The sequence below is a fragment of the Streptopelia decaocto genome (assembly GCF_964273445.1).
Source record: "Streptopelia decaocto genome assembly, chromosome: 2".
In the NCBI taxonomy this organism is placed as follows: domain Eukaryota; kingdom Metazoa; phylum Chordata; class Aves; order Columbiformes; family Columbidae; genus Streptopelia; species Streptopelia decaocto.
Genome location: NC_138655.1, coordinates 146,160,167 through 146,176,673, shown reverse-complemented (window position 1 = coordinate 146,176,673; position 16,507 = coordinate 146,160,167). Strand labels below are relative to the sequence as shown.

At 39.4% G+C, this 16,507-nt stretch overlaps 1 protein-coding gene across 10 annotated transcripts in view; it reads left to right on the top strand.

Moving 5' to 3' along the window:
* ABI1 (abl interactor 1) overlaps window positions 1-16,507 on the top strand; it is an 82,386-nt gene that overhangs the window by 42,576 nt on the left and 23,303 nt on the right. For all 10 annotated transcript variants that reach the window (XM_082046466.1, XM_082046467.1, XM_082046458.1 and 7 more), the window contains exon 3: window positions 9,313-9,489. In XM_082046466.1, coding sequence (XP_081902592.1) covers window positions 9,313-9,489 — 177 coding nt within the window. The remainder of the gene's footprint in view (window positions 1-9,312; window positions 9,490-16,507) is intronic.

Sequence of the window (16,507 nt, the reverse complement as noted above, 5' to 3'; positions counted from 1 at the left end):
GAAGTTCCATTTCCCCCATGCTCATGTGAACTTTAGCAAAGCGCTTCTGGCATTTTACCAATGCAAAGGGGAGGAAGGAAGACTGTTGTCTTAACCCTTTCTTTCCATAATGAGGGCCTCTGTAGAGCTGTTAAAAATCTCTTCATCTGTAGGACTTAAATTCCATTTGCTTTCAGCTGCCATCTGCTAGTCTTCCTTCCCACATCCCTGTCCATGTTCCCAAAGATACTCCTGCAGACCTTCCCTCCTTATGCTCAGTGTTGACATAATCTTCCTTTAAATTTGGGAAGGTGGGGGGCAGAGGGTGAGGCCATTATGAGATGGGCTTGTAGCTCTCTGTAGATGGTTCTCATTTATAGACCCTAATTCTGCAAGGTGGCATTTCACAGATGAGACTTACTGATTTTCTTCAGCTGCCACATTTTATGTTCCCAACACTTGCATGAACATACTCTGAAAGAGCTGTTAAAGAATAATGTGAGAAGCTTCTTTCCTTCTGTCCTGCCTGAAGGATGAATATGTGTTCTCCATAGCAGTCCTCCCATTTCCAGTTGGCACCAGGGAAGAAAAATCAGATGTGAACTCAAAGTCTGGCTCTTGGATGAGTGGGCTGGTTTCTTTGCTCTGATTCTTGTCCTAGAATATCACGCACCCTCTCCCAGCCCTTCTGGTCTGTCCTTGCCTTGTGTCCCCTTTCTGCTCAGCTTTTCCAGCAGAATGTGTGACTAGATTTGCCAATAGGGTACTCTGAAAAGCGTCTATAGAAATAATCCTTTAGCTGAACAGACCTCTCTTCCCTCTCCTTTTCAATGCTGTTGTATAGGTGTATGTGCCACTTCACAGAATCTGTTTTGGAAATTGGGGTCTTTAAGTAGAATTCTCAGTGATTCCTAGTCTTCCTTTTGGAAGAAAGGCTTCCAGTTTTGTAACAGCAGGAGGCCTGAAGGTGAGGCTATTCGTTTACAGCCAGTACACTTTAAATCTGTTTCTCTAGCTCTTGTTTTCAGCTTCTTTATTTTAATGAGGCTTATCAATGCCCCCACTTTTTTTTTGTTTAAGACATATGACTATTTCAACACTTTCAAACACATGTTCTGTTGGTCAGGAATCAATTTTCTGTTAAATATGCCTTGCATGGAAATTGGTACAGCTTAAGAAACAATTCTGGAACAGGACAAACTATGGGCCATGTGCATTATTGTTTTAAATTCTGTGCTTCTGAACTCTAAAACCATGCATCAAGCAAACTGTCCTGAGTAAATGGGATGCCTAGGGTAAACTTCCTTCCCTGACACCGCCCCCCCAGCTTTCCTGATGTCCCAGGAAAAATACTTAGGTAAAAATAGAAAATAACTTCAAACCTTTGCTGAAATCTGGTCTGCTTTATGCTGATAGCTATTGCTAGGAGAATCTGAGAAAATCTGCTATTGTGTATACAGAAAAATATTTAAATTTTTAAGTCAAAAGCTAGCTCCCTATGATAAACTGGCATATAATCTGTGTTCAGACATAGTTAAGAAGTCAAATGATAAACTATCAAAATAAAAAAACATAACCATCGTTTTTCAACCCCCCTGACATTGAATGGTATTAGTAAAATGCATTGTTAGCATTGTGTTTATATACATATACTAAAATATATATTGTTTATGTATAAAAATGTGTGCATATATGTGTGAGTTACCTCTGGAAATAGAATTTAATATTTCTTTCATAATTTTTCCTCTGTTCTGTCTAGTGCCTTTCCACCTCAGATGATTGCAAACATCTTACGTAGGCTGTGCGAGTTGCTGCATCTGTGTTGATGGTCTCAGTTTCCTTGTGTTAATCTGTGAAAGCTCTTGTGAACTCTCTCTGCAGGAGAAGGAAGGTGACATATCAGATTACATGCGACATGGCTTATCTGGCTCATCTAGCCTTTTACCTTAAGAGACCTGGACTTACCAGGACTTTGGGAGATGAAGCGTTCTGGAGAGCCCGTCCTACTGTTGTAACTTGTCTGTATGCTGAAGGAAATCTGTGAGAAACTTCTATCTATAAACCTACAAGAAAACATGGCTGGATTTGCAGCTCTGGAAATAAAACTCTCAAATCTACTTCAGTTGCCTCCTACGTTGCCAGCACTGCATACAAAGCAAACACACAAGGTGAAATTTAGATGTCTGAATGCTTCAGAGATGGCAGGAGACTTGTCTTTCATGGTTCAGCTTCAGAAGTCAAGGCAGGATACTCTGAGGAGTCTCAGATGACATTAGACACTGTTGTTCAGGCAACTGACTTTTAGTCTTAGTGAAAACCAAACTGAAGGGTTGTATATGTGCAATTACAAAGTCCTATATTCTTTAAGAATCTGGTGAACTGAAATAATGCAATTCTTTTTTTTTTTTTTTCCTCTTCTCTGGTAACTCTTGCTTTGTTGCTAGCACTGCCTTTCTTCTGTGGATTGACTGTACTTTAAGAGATGATTCTGGTGGCTGTCCAAGGGGCTGTTAAAGATGTCATGAATTCATCTCTTGGGAGGGGCAGGAATGGTAAGGGGGACCTTTCTCCTTTTTACTGTGAAAATGAAAGATAACCAATAGAAGGCTTCTAGTATGGTACCTTCAGATGAATATTTGTTCAAAGCTGAATAGGGACTTGAAGTTCACACAACTGATGGCTAATTGGGCATAATAAAAATTGCATGTGTCTTGTACCTGAGAGGTAGGATTGGCCCTCCAGTCACCGATAACTTATCAGAGCAGTGATTCTGTTGAAGTTTCTTTCAGGTTTTTTATATGCTTCTCAGATGTTGGTTAACTTAACTAGATGTCTGCACTGAAGAACTGGGAAGAGACAGGTGCACCAAAGTGCCCCTGTCTATAAATGGGTCTATAAATGACACAGCTGGGGTATTCAAGCTATTTCTAGTCAATAGAATTGGCAGTTATAATTCCCAAAGCCAGTAGAGCTTCATACCTTGGAGAAGATCCCCATGGGATAAATGAGAGTGTGCACAATGATAAACAAGGGTAAGCAGTGCCAGTTACGCTGGTGCTCTGCTCTCCACAGCTCCAGTGAGGCCAGGCTTGCTTAGCACTCAGGCTGTCCTGGGCAAGAGATGGAAATAAAGGGTTTTATTTTTGTAAGTAAATTCTTGAGTTTCTTGAACACTATCTTGATGGGCATCAGACAATATATAAGCAATAATAATCGAGTCAAATAAGTTACTTACACTTTCATCAGGAGTTAACGAAAAATGTAATTTGTAACATTATGTAGACATCTGATTGTACATCATGTCTTAAAACCTGAACTATTCGCTTATGCTTTTTGCCTTGAAACAATAATTGATCTTTTCTGTAGGATATTTCTCTTGCAGTGTAAATATGTTCACGTTTTCTTGTGTTGAATATACTGAATTTTCTTTTGAATTTCCTTCACAAAATAACCGCATAAAATGGTGCTCTCCCTAAAGAAGTTAGCTGTCTGGCTGAGCTCATTGAAGCTGGGGATTTTATTGTCCCTTTTGTAGGTCAAACTGACTTACTTGCAGGTAGTCTGTATAATGTGCATTGTCCAGGATGTCTTCAGTGCTGTTATTCAATTAACTGTAACTTCTTTACTTTACAAGTCTTATTAAATATGCTTTGTTTATGGAAGGAGCAGTGGGATAGATCTGTGTTTGTAAAACAGAACAGGTTAATGTTCTTAATCTCGTCAGATTTTTTCATCCAGATATTCCTTGAATTCTGACTGACTTGGGGCCCTGAGCATTTCCCTGGGAGCCTGTTCTAGTGACCGACCCCCTTCTCAGTGAAGAACCATTTCCTGATGTCCAATCTGAACTTACCCTATTGCAGCTTCATTCCATTTCGTTGTGTCCTGTCACTGGTCACCAGAGAGAGGAGATCAGCATCTCCCCTTTCCCTGACCACACAAGGACATCGCAGCCCGCAATGCAGTCACCACCCCTCAGCCTTCTCTTCTGCGGGCTGAACAAACCAAGTGACCTCAGCTGCCCCTCCTAAGTCTTGCCCTCAAGACTTTTTACCATTTGGTCACCCTCCCCTGGACACGCTTTGATAGTTTGATGTCTTTCTTGCATTGAGGTGCCTAAAACAGCATACAGAACTTGAGGTGGGGAACAGATTACTTTTGGGAAGTCCAGCACCACCTTTGTGCAGAACAGGTTACCAAGACTAAGTAAGTGTAATTACACCAAGTATGCTAGAAAAATGAGGGTGGGAAGTGGTAACAGGTCATGCTGCATGCATGGCTGATGTGTCTTGTGTCTCTGTTTCTTCTTGTATAAAGTAATTCTGATCTGTTCTGTTAACATTTAGATATTTATAACACTGATTACCCTGTAACCAGGGCTTTACTTATTTGAAATAAAAGGTTAGTAACAGACCCAACCTGATATTCAACTGCAACCTGAAAGGAAGCAATGTTAAAATTACAGAAGACTGTTGCTAATAACAGGCTGTTTGACCTGCTTTTTCTCCTCACTTTCTCTAAAGCAGCAGCTTTTGTAAACCTGTGGAGTTGGAGCCTCTGTTTCTTCTTGTTTGGGTGAGCCTAGGGACAAACTGAAAAGTTACTGACTTGCAGCTCTGTACAGCACAAGACATTTGTTTGAAGGATGTTCATGATGTGAAAACAAAAGTTCTTAAAACCGTTGCATGAAATGGCCTCAAAAACTGTCGGTAAAAGTGGTGTAATTTTGAGTTTTTATGTCTAATATATTTTGGAAATGCCCCTGAAGTGACTTTTCACTCATCCTCAAATTCATGAGCGAAAGTGTGTGGTGGTTTGATTTTTTTTTTTTTTTAATTATCATATTTTTTTTTTTTCCCCTTTCTCCCTTTGGGTGTTTTAGTGGTTTTGGATGTGGTGTGTTTTGTTTTGTTTTTTAATATGTAGCTTCCAACACTGTATCTTAGACTCTCTTTTAGGGGCTTTGTTTGCCTGCTGTTTTTACCTGATAGCCACCATTTTTGCTGTTGAGGACTGGGAAGCTGTTCTGTTCCCTCAGCACCACTCCACTCTTCCCAAACACCTGGCAGCTTTTTGCAGCTGGCTGGTGAGGTGGCTGTATGGCACACACAGCTTGTCCTGGCCCGGCTGCCAGGTGAGTGTCTGTGCTGTCACAGCCTCATTCTGCAGGAACTGGGGAGCAGCAGAGCAGTTTTCCTGCATGACACTTCTGGAGTATCTGTTAACGCACCGGCAATCTAAAGGGTGTTTGTGTGGTGTAAATCTGGTATTAGTGTAGTGAGTTGTCTTTCAGGACAGCCTGAAGTTGGCAGTGCCTGCTGAGTTGATTTGATGGAGCTTTTTTTTTGTTTTCTCCCTTGCTTTTCATCAGCTGCGTGTGCCATTAGTGAGAGGAGCTGTGGCTGTGCATCTGGCTCATAAATTTGAGTTGCAGTGGTTGAAGACTAAAAAGATTCCCAAAGCTTGAAGTAGTTTTTCTTTATATTTTCTTTTTCCTTTTTTTTTTTTTTTTTAATTATCCCTATATATGTGGGCTTTGTTAAAATATTTAGATATGTTCAAATTAGCTTTGCTGAATGTACTGCAGCCTCTATTTCTTGCAGAGTGTTTGTCCTGGGGTTTCACACTGTAGCACACAGGCAAACTGGTATCTGCAGCACAAAGAGGAGAAAAAAACTATTTGCTGTATCATTGCTGTGCCGCGCTTGGCCTTGAGACTACTTTTGAGGAAGCAAAGAGTTAAAATTTAACTCTACATCCTGTTGATCAACTGTTTGTTTTTTTTAATATGGTTTGAAGCAGACAGATAGTGGAGGCAGCTAATCATTAATCCCTTCAACCTCCAAGTTTAACTTTGCTTCTGGGATTAGCTGGTATGGTCCGTAGCACCCAGTTGCAATGGCAGAGGGGTTTGTTTGATGGTTTAAATTTGCTTCCCAAAGGAAACATGTTGAGCTTTTCGAAGGGCTGTCTTCTTCTCCAAATCAGTATAGCGCTGGACTTTCATGCTGGATTATGTTGCCTAGAAGTGAGAATCCCATTTCTATTCCCCAAATTTTAAATTATGCTATGTATTTATGTTTCAAAATAGGCCAAGTATACTTGAAGCTGGTCTGACTGTTTGCTACGGCTTGTTACCTGCATTAAGCCAAGCCACTTTGCCGTACTTTGCTGTTTTCCATCCTTGATATTTAAAGGTAGTTTTTGTGAATAAAATTGCTGTTTAACTGCCTTGTTACCATATCAGAGTCATAGCTGCAGGTGCCAAGTGTGGCCAGAGCTTTGAGAATGGTCTAGTTATGTGGTATATGTGGCTTGTCTCTTGGGTATTAACTGTTGTCTGGCTGGATAGCTATGCTATCCTGCTAAAAATTGCTTGTGTTTTGGGGTTTTCCTCTTTTGGAAGTGAAAAACATTGCCTATGACTAAACAATAAACTTCCACATGAACATCAAGCAAATAGATATAAATAAAATACAAAGATTAACAACTTACATGCTTTCTATTGCATGATGATCACATAACAATAACATGCAGTCTTTATAAAATCTAGAAGAAGTCATTTCTTCTTGAAGCTGATGGGCAGCATATGTCTCTGAGCAAAGCGCATGCTGGGAGCCTCTGCTTTGCATAGGGGAAAAATACCACCTTGCTTTTCCAGTGTCCCAGATGTGGTAAGAGTTGCAGTCTCATTTGCTTTGAACAGCAAATCAGTCTGTTGTGCAGGCACGCCTGCATGCCTTTCATGATATACATATGTACCATAAGATGCTGCCCTTGCACCCTGTTACAGATAGTCTTCTCTTTGCTTGGTTTACAGTACTGAAATCTGTGGAAAGACTTTACAGATTGCTGCTCTATATTTAATTTTGGATAAGCTGTCTGATATAATTAATATATGCGCTTTTCCTGTTCTAAGGGTTTTTTTCTGTTAAGAAGAATTTGTTGCAAGATAACTTAAGTCATTTTCCAAAGCGTGTATGGTACAGCATCTGTTCCTGGAATTTCTTATACTCTGCTCTAGTAGTTCATGGAATTGTCATTATTCATAGCAGGGAGGAAAAGTCAGTCTTCGTGGATTACCTGCTAGGAGAAGATGCATCTTTTTGTACTGTGAAAGGCTTTATTTCATTTTTTTTCACTTGACGTCAACATTAGGAGAACTCTTTGTATAAAGATGCGTTTTTGTCTATCCACTGAACAAGAAATGAATTTATTAGTAGCAACAGATTCTGTAAATGACAATGAAGTAGAAGCGTGGATTTATTTCAAGAGATGTAGTAATATTTTTAAATACTCTTTTAAAACATTGTAGTATATGTCTTAAATGGATGTTGTCAGATTAATATATTGCTATGTTGTTTAGGTGACTGTAAAGTGTTTTTTTCACCTATGCAGTGCTAATGTATTGCAAAAGATGAAGAGGTGCATATAATTAAAAGAGTTCTCTAAGATAGTTTGGGATGTGGTGGTATCATTTGACAAAAGGGTTCAAGTTGTATGGAGGAATTGGAAGAGAGGTGATTTAAGAACATGTAGCACAGCACTCAGGTAACGTTTCTTGATCTCACTGAAAGCAAACTAAAAGGCAAAGCTAACATATTTATTTTAGTCTTAAAAGGAAAAGAACAAATAATAGCTGGAATTGAAGAAATACAGGTAGTCTTGTTCTTAAGTCTTCACTCTGTCTCTGAAATTGGCTGCCAGAGCAAATGTGGAGTAGTGGCTGGTATGTGATACTGGTGTAGTGGTAAATGCTTGATGTATAGGATTGTCTCATTTGGAAAGGTGCTTTTTATTCCTGACTTTGGAATTTTTCGGAGAATGAGTGTTTAGAACAATAAATCTTGCTCCGAAGCTTTATTGAGATATTTAATTAACTTGTTCCATATAAGCTAATGCAGTCATATGCATTTAACGTCTTGCGTTGCTCTGGAAAATCACAACTCTTATTTCTACTAAGATTCTGCGCGCTTCTAAAGTAAAATAACTTTTTGCCATGTTACAAGTTGTCTATTATTTAGCTTTAAGCTGTGAAAACAAGCTTGCTTGTTATCACTGTTTTAGGTGCTTCTCCACTTGTTTTCACACATAACCTGCAATGCCATGTATCAAAGCTGTTAAGGAGGATTTTATTTCTTTCTCGATTTACTCAGCAGAATTTAAGATTCATTTGAGTGTGTGTACTAGTTAATGAAAAAAACAGTTCAACTGAAGGCATTTCGTAGTGAACTCTCAATGCTGGCTTTCCTAGAAGTGGTTGTTTCCTGGATGCTTACTTTTGTTCATCTTGCCTCATATAGAAGTAGAGTTAAATATAAAGTAATTTTGTGCTTCATCTTTGACTCTGCTTCACTAAACAAAACCTTGCACATCACTATGTCCATTTTAGATGAGGCCATTTCTAGAGATGTACCCAAGCAAAGATTTTTCTTTCTTTGTGAACCTTGACTCTGTTTTTGTGACAGTCTCTCCAGGAGGAATTGATGCTTACAGGCTGAGAATTATTGTCTTTAGTGGAAAAAGTGATGACTTGATACTTTTTGTTCAAAGTCACTTAGTCTGGTGGTTTTTGTCAGATATCGTCTCCTGCAATGAGATCCTGAGGTACTTAAACCAGCAAATTCAATCCCTGAATCTTGAAATAGGCTTCCTAAAGGTGGGACTCCCTGTGGTATCTGATGCCTGATTTATACTTGTCTCCCTCAGCTATGGTTTAAGCAGTGGTTATATTTAAGGATTTCCTAATAAAATGATGGGGCTGAACATGTTTGATATTCTTTTGCTTGCATCTTTAAGGCTCTGTTGTTTGTTTTTTCTTTTAGTAAAGCTGCTATAAACAGTATGACTGAAACGAGCCTCAGTGCTGAAATAAATCCTTCTCTGTGCAGGCTCTTATATGCACTGATGGCTTTGCTGAAAGAAATTACTGCACAGACGTCCAAAGCTTAGTCCCTCTCTGGAGCTGCAGGCAAATTGCTTAGCTTGTCTGTCCTGGTTTCCCAGATGTGGAGTTGGAGTAATTTATTACTAGTGCCAGTCATAAGAATGTTGAGGGTTAATCTGCAAGTACTTGATCTGCATAGTGTCTTTAGAGTGTCAAAGTAGTAATGTATAATTGTAATTTTGTTATTAATGTTGGGTATTTCATTAAAGGATAATTTTCAAACACTGTTCATGTAGATTAAATTCACTTCATCAATAAACTGACATCCTTCCAGCAGCGTTAACCTTCTTCAGACTGTCTCGTAGTGAAGCCTAAACATATAGATAGCTCTGTAAAGAAAGCAGCAAATGCCTAAAGAAACCCATACTTTCTTGTTTTTAATCTAGACTGTGGACATCCATAAAGAAAAGGTCGCTCGCAGAGAGATAGGCATTTTGACGACCAATAAGAACACATCGAGAACTCACAAAATTATAGCACCAGCGAACATGGAACGTCCTGTAAGGTATATTCGAAAACCTATAGACTACACGGTGCTGGATGATGTTGGCCATGGCGTGAAGGTAAGAATACCTGAACACTTGAGGACTCAAGTAACACAGACCAGAAGATAGGCTTGGGGCAGAATGTTAATGACATTAAAATGTTTAGTTCATTTATGGCAGAAAGGATTATGGTTTCAGTATGCTCCAACATGCAAATGTTTTAATAACAAAATGGATTTTTTTTTTTTTACAGTGAGGGTTTTTTGAGCAATGTTTGCTGTAACCTTGTGACTGTCAGTGGTAGTCACAGTGTCTGGAAATAATAGCATATGATCTTGAGCTAAAGACTTGTCAAAAAAGCCATGACTGACTTTTAAAATCATCATTCCTTCCTCCTCTGATTAAATTGTCTCTGCCACTCCCCTTATTTATTTTGTTATTGACAAAAATTAAGTAATTTCTTATGAGGAAAGTGGCGTGGGCTTTATTGTTGGGGTTTTTTTGGAGGGTGGTCAGCAGAAAGGGGGTCAGCTAGTTGGCACTTAAATCTTGGTGGCATTTGATGTCTCACTCCCATTTGTGTTTTTGTACAGCCTCATTTTCACTTTCTCTAAACAAAAGCTTTCATAAATTAATGTCTACCTCCTTTGAAATGGTCATAGTTGAAGTGAATTAATAGAACACCCTTTGCTCCCTGGACACATTTTGATTAAAAAAAAAAGCTTTGTATCCCCCTAGAGCAGGCCTTCCAGGTATATTCAATTCACAACGATCTTTCTTTGAATGGCATTAAAAAGCTTTTATTCAACCCCATGTATCCTCTAAAGCTTGATGTGCTCTGGTCAGTCAGCTGTGCAGCCCATCATGTGCCCTCTGAATCCCTGAGCTCTTGAGGAACTGATCTTTCTGAATTATTCGACACAAAAGAGTGTCAGAGTACCTCTTGCTTCATAGTAACCCTCTGAATGCCCACAGGAGTCTAATTCCAGCATAAGTTAGAAAGCACCTCTATAGCATGACATCTCTGGGCTATGAATTAATGTAGTGACTTCAGACTACCTGATGTTTCGTTTTGTCTGTAGCTAAACCTGTAACTCTTCAAGGTTGTTTTACACTAATAGTTTAAGCAAGACTGGAATTGGCACAATCCTATGTACAAGCCTGAAAGACGTGCCCTGAATGGCTGTAGAGAAACACTAGGGTTGGAGAAAGGGATAATTTTTCAATACAATCTCTGCATTTGACGAGAGAGCTCTATGAATAGCAAATATAGGAATCCACAAATTCAATGTCAGGATATTGGTTTCTGCATATAAGTGTTCCAAGGATTAAGTGCTGCAGAAGACTTTTTAAGAGTAGAGTAACTACTGTTAGTCTCTGAAGTTGATGCTTTGTATCGTGCAGGCTCAAAACAGGTTGCTTGAACCATAAATGCCAAAGTTGTTAAGGTGTAGCAGTTGTATTTTCTAATATGTCTGTTTGCTTTTAGGAGTAACCGTCTTTATTAATGTGACTCTTTTTTGTTTACGGGGTAGCAATGAGGTGCTGCTTACCTATTTCTAGGCATCTTTTACACAACATTTTTAGCAGAGGTTTTTTGAACCTAGTGTGTTAATTTTATATTAAAAGCTTGGTCTGTTCAGAGGTAAAATACCTTCCAGTAGTAACCAAATTAACAATTCATTACAAGTCAACTACAAGTTATATCTGGCTATTGTTTCTTTATTGAGTGCTTTGCCTAAGTCTGTTTTATGACTGTGGAATGCATGAAACACTTAGAAAAATGATGTTGGTATATTCTATAGAAAATTTTCTATAGACTTGTTACACAAATGAAATAAGCTGCCAGCCAGGCCTCAGGTCTATACTTGAAGCTGGTTGTCATGCATTTGACACCTTCACCAGTGTTGACATTCATTGGATACACTGTTGAGAAGAGTGGGCTGAGGTAGTGAGTGATATAATCAGATGTTTCTAGCCATCATAGCTCTGAAGGAAGTAGCTTGCTTTGTCTGCAAACCTAGATGTAGCTAGTGCTGTTATAAGAAAATCAAACCACAACAACTTAAGAAACTGGATGAAGTCCTGTTGGAAGTCAGCACAGATGACACTGAGAATCTGAGTTGCCTCTTGAACATACACGATAGGGTAAACATACAACAGGACAAGAGGAAATGGCCTCAAGTTGCGCCAGGGAAGGTTTAGATTGGATATTAGGAAAAAATTATTCATGGAAGGGGTTGTCAGGTGTTGGAACAGGCTGCCCAGGGAAGTGGTGGAGTCACCATCCCTGGAGGTGTTTAAAAGACATTTAGACAAGATTCCTAGGGACATGGTTTAGTGTTGGACTTAGGTTATGGTTGGACTCCATGATCCCGAGGGTCTTTTCCAACTGAAATGATTCTATTATTCTAATAAATAGAATTACAAAATTTGTCTTGTCCAGAATGGTCTTAGCAGCTGCTTAAGACTCTGAAGTCATATTTTCTTGACCAAAGATTTCACCCCAAGTTGGACAGCAACATTTCCAATGAGGCCTTAGAAACCATGGTTTTCTAGAGGAAAAGAAATTTGAGTTCTGTGTAAAGCAATTGTCAATTTGACTAACATTGCAGATCCTTGAATGTCTTCTGCTGTGACAACTGTCAATAAAATACAGTACCACACGTACATTGACATTTAAGTATTAAAAAAAAGTATGCAACACTTCAAAATCTGTAGATGGCAAATTATTGCTGGTAATGGGATTCTGTGTTGTGTTCTGGTGAAGGATTTGATAAAGAAACAGAAAGGAAAAATATAAGAAAGATGAATCAAAGGTACAAGCTGTTTCTGCTTCTCTTTATTTCATCAAATACTGATCCTAGGAAAAATATCATTAAAATATGCAGTATATTTTAGGGAGTGATCCTGAATGGTTTTATATAAAAAGTGTAAATAAAATTACTGTCTCACAGAATTAATAATAAATAGAAAGATGGGTAATCCTCAGAGTAAATCCTGTCTTGCCCTGTACATCTTCCATCTGAGCAAATGCAGAAACGCTTCCTGCACACACAGAGCTCATTTTCTTTGTGTGTCTCTGCTTCTCCTGACTGTGCAGAGGGGATGCAAAAACAAATGCCTGGGCCATGGGGAAGGGCGCTACGTGTCCCCTCTGTCTCACATGCAGCAGTTGTGGGGGCAGGTGATGAGGGTGGCAGTGATGGCAAGTGGCTGCTCTCCTTAGCAGGTTTTCTCCCTGATGGGAGGACCCCTCCTTGAAAGGCAGTGCTGTTTCACCTCCAGCAGCTTCTTGGTAGAAAACCTGTTTTAAGAGCATCCTAGGATCACAGAAGTACTTTCTCCTTTGGCCTGAAAGCTCCATGGCAGCCCCATCTGCCCCATTCCCTGCCTCTTCCCTTTGCAGGGGCAGATATGCACAAAGTCTCCAAAAGGAGTAAAGTTGCTTTATATATATATATATATATATATATATATATATATTTGTGCCTATGAAGCCAAAACTAGCATCAGTCAAAATCAGGAGAGCTATTAAAGGTGATTTGCTAGTGAGAATGCTTTCCCTGGCAACAGAAATATTTCGTGTAGATGGCTCCAAGAAACACACAGGCAAGCAGTTTTTGCCGGCTTGTTAAATCATTGCTCAACTGTCACCCTCTGGTGAGAGGGGAATGTAGGTGAAGTCATTCTTGGTAAATAAGAGTAACTGTCATGATGTGAGAACCTACCTTCCTGTGTACAGCTTGGTTTAAAATTATTAGGCAGAGGCTACTTTAACATTTCCTTCCTTCCTTCTCTTCCCCTTCCTTTGTGAAATGAAAAAAATATAGTAGTGTGCCAGCAAATAAATAGGTCAAATACAATTACTCATACAGAAAATCCTCAGTTTAAGAGGGGGGAGAAGGAGGAGGAAGCTTGGAAGCTGCCTTAAAAGCCCTGAAGTTGGCCTTTGAATTTATTACTTTTTTTTTTTTTAAATAGGAGGCAGGTGGAATTACAGCAATTTGTAAAATGGCATCTAAGTAGGAAATTGAAATGATGCCTTATGGTAAAGGCAGATAAAATGTTGAATACATGCTAAATTGAAATGCCTAAGAGCTGTAATTGGGTTGGGTTTGTTTTATGGGACTAATAGTTTTTCAAAACCAGATTTTATATGAAGATTGATCACTTTTCAGCTTCGTTTTGAGAAAAAAAATTGGAATTTTGTCACACTTGCATTTCAGTGCGTTAAAACTGTAAGAAGCTTTCTAGCCTAGGAAGTTGAGCAGGAGTTAAATATTCAGAAATCTTTCTGGAGCAAATGGAATGACTCCTTAAAGTAGGGATTGGATCAAAACTTAGCAAATACTAAGCTTAGAGAAGAGAGACTTGCTCTCATGGTGTTAGACTTCTCACCCTGCTCTGCTCACCTGCAGTGCTCACGCTTACATCTGTGTCAGCGCAAAACGAAAATGCAGATGAGGTGCTGATGGGTAGAATCATGCCTGCCATTCCTATAGGATAAGGCCTTTTATGTGTTAGCCACTTGAGTATTAACTTTTAAATAATTCACTGTAATAAAAACAAAGTGAGATGGGGATCCTGAACCTGAGCCTCTGCTGCCTTTGTCCCTGTATTAGCGTCTACCAGGCACGTGCGCTTCAAAAGATGTTATATTGCCAATTTCATTAATGTCACATCATCACTCTGGGGTCATGGCCAAACAGTCAGTATTGCTCTAGGGTAAAAAAAGATTCTCTGGGGGAAGAAGTAACTCATCCCATTGCCAATTCTAATGACTCTGTTGTGAGTGTTGACACTGTGCTTTTCATAGGGCACTTGGAAGCATGTTTAGTGTCATCTGATAAAATGTAGGTTCCAAGCCTTCCTGCTCGCAAAGAAAACTCAAAACTAAGAGGTCTCTTTATTTTCTAATTTTTTTTTTTTTTTACATTAACCTTATTTTGTTATAGTTAGATTCAAAGTTACCAACTCAAAGAATTCAAAAAGCTTGAAGTATTTAAAGGCAGGAATCTAGGTATCTTTCTCTGAACATGACTACTGAGTGCTAAGGGAACAGTGTAAGTGGAATTTTAAATGTTAATAGCAGTTTAATACGGTAAAACATTTTAAGGTCAAATGTGACTTGAAAATTTTTGCCTGCTTAGTTTGGAAACAAAAATAAAAAGAGAAGCAATACTGACAAGCTTCAGCTGGTTACTGTTAAGAGAAGACAATGTAATTACTAGGTTGCAAATAATACTGGGGGAGGTCACAGTTAAAAGATAAAGGCAAAACTACCCTGAAGGGGGACTTACCTACTCATGTTCAATTTTGAAAGAAATATTGATTTGGAACCTAAATTTTCTCAAAATAATCTGCCTTGCAATAGACTATAAAGAAATAAAGAACAAAAAGAGGCTTCTGACCCATTCTAATAAGGAAATTGAGACAAAGGAATAATTTCTTTAAAACTGCACAGAACTAGTGGCAGGAGCATGTTACCCAGAGTGTCTGACACCCACGTACAGTCTGCCTTCTGAAAAACATCTTTGATTACATATCTTGATTTATGTAAGGAAACCATGTTCTAGACTTGGTGTTTTACTGTATCTTTTCCTGAGGCATCCCATACCTTCATGTACAAGTGCACTTCCAGCTCCTTTTCCTTCTCTGACTGTGGCATCTTGTGGTACTCCAGATGCTCCACTGATGTGACAGGAGGCAACCTTGTGTAAAAATCTGAGGGTGCCTGTGGGGCAATGGAATTTCCTAGCTGTAGATCCATAATAGCACTTCAGAAGGTCTTAAGGCCAGCTGCTTTTCTGTAGGGATGTCTCAGGTAATTCTCACTTGACTAATACAGGAAATACCTTTTTATGTAAAAGGGAAGGTTAACTAAAGAGTGATCAAAAGCAATCATTTTTTTCTGCTGCAATTGATGACTGTGATTACTGGTCAAAGGTAACGGATCTAAGGGTGGTTGTTGCTTCTACAGAACACACATATTGAAGTTCTGAGTTTGCCACTTACTGTTAATACAGATTAGACTAGCACAGTTCTAAACCTTTGTTTCCATCGGTCAGCATTTATATTGCATGGTCTTTAACGACGACTTTCAGTGATCCTAGGTGTGGCAGGATATAGTGTGAAATTGGCTCTTTAAATTCAGCAGTTGGAGAAATAGTGAGCGACATACAGCAGGGGAAATACAACCAACCTGCACAGAGACCTGTGTCTGCAGTCTGAAATTGGTGAGTTCACAGCTGAAGTGTGCAGGAGAATCTTGGTGGATGTCAGCGTGATAAGGATTTTGCTCATGTGTGCAAGTGGCCTTTTGTGTTAGATACATTTGCTCACTGAGTTGTGTGTAATGCCCTTCACCCTACTTTTCCAAACACAGTTCCTAACTCAAATAATAGCTTTCTGGTTCTCTTAATCGTGACTAATGTTCCCCTATGAGTTGTTACTTGGCATGGAAACTATTAAAACCAGTTAGATGGCTGCCTCCTGAGGCTAGCCAGCAGAGTCCCTCCAATCTCTGGACACCCTTTGGCCACCAGTAGATAGTATTGATTGCCTCACATGCTACCCTTCCATGCCTTCGTCTCATCTCTTTGGCCCGTTTTACAGACACCTGCGGCACTCCCTCTTTTGGCAGGTCTTTTTGTACTGTTTAGCCCACCAGAACTGAACATGCCGAACTGCTGAAAAAGTTGCCTTAAGCAAATAAGCCTCTTACTTGGTACTTACAGTCAGTGCTTGACTGTCCCAAAACATTGTCCAGTCCAAACCCACAGCTAAAGTTCTCTGTCCAGGTGCTCTGAATTCCTGGCATTGGTGGTTACAGGAGCAGTCTTACTTTTGGCTTTGATAAATGCCTTGCATGGCTGTTGCAAATGCCTGTTTTGGCCATTGACTTAACTGCATTACTCCTTTCTCTCAGTCTTTAGCCGACCTGCTCTCCCACACTGTCAGAACGCACTGGATGTGCCACTGCCCTAGCTGGGATCTTCTGGAAGTGCAGCAAGGTTCACTCCTATTTCTTGAACCTGAGACTGTGGTTTCATGCTCTTAATTTTGTGACAGCCCTTAAAACTTTATCTAGGAC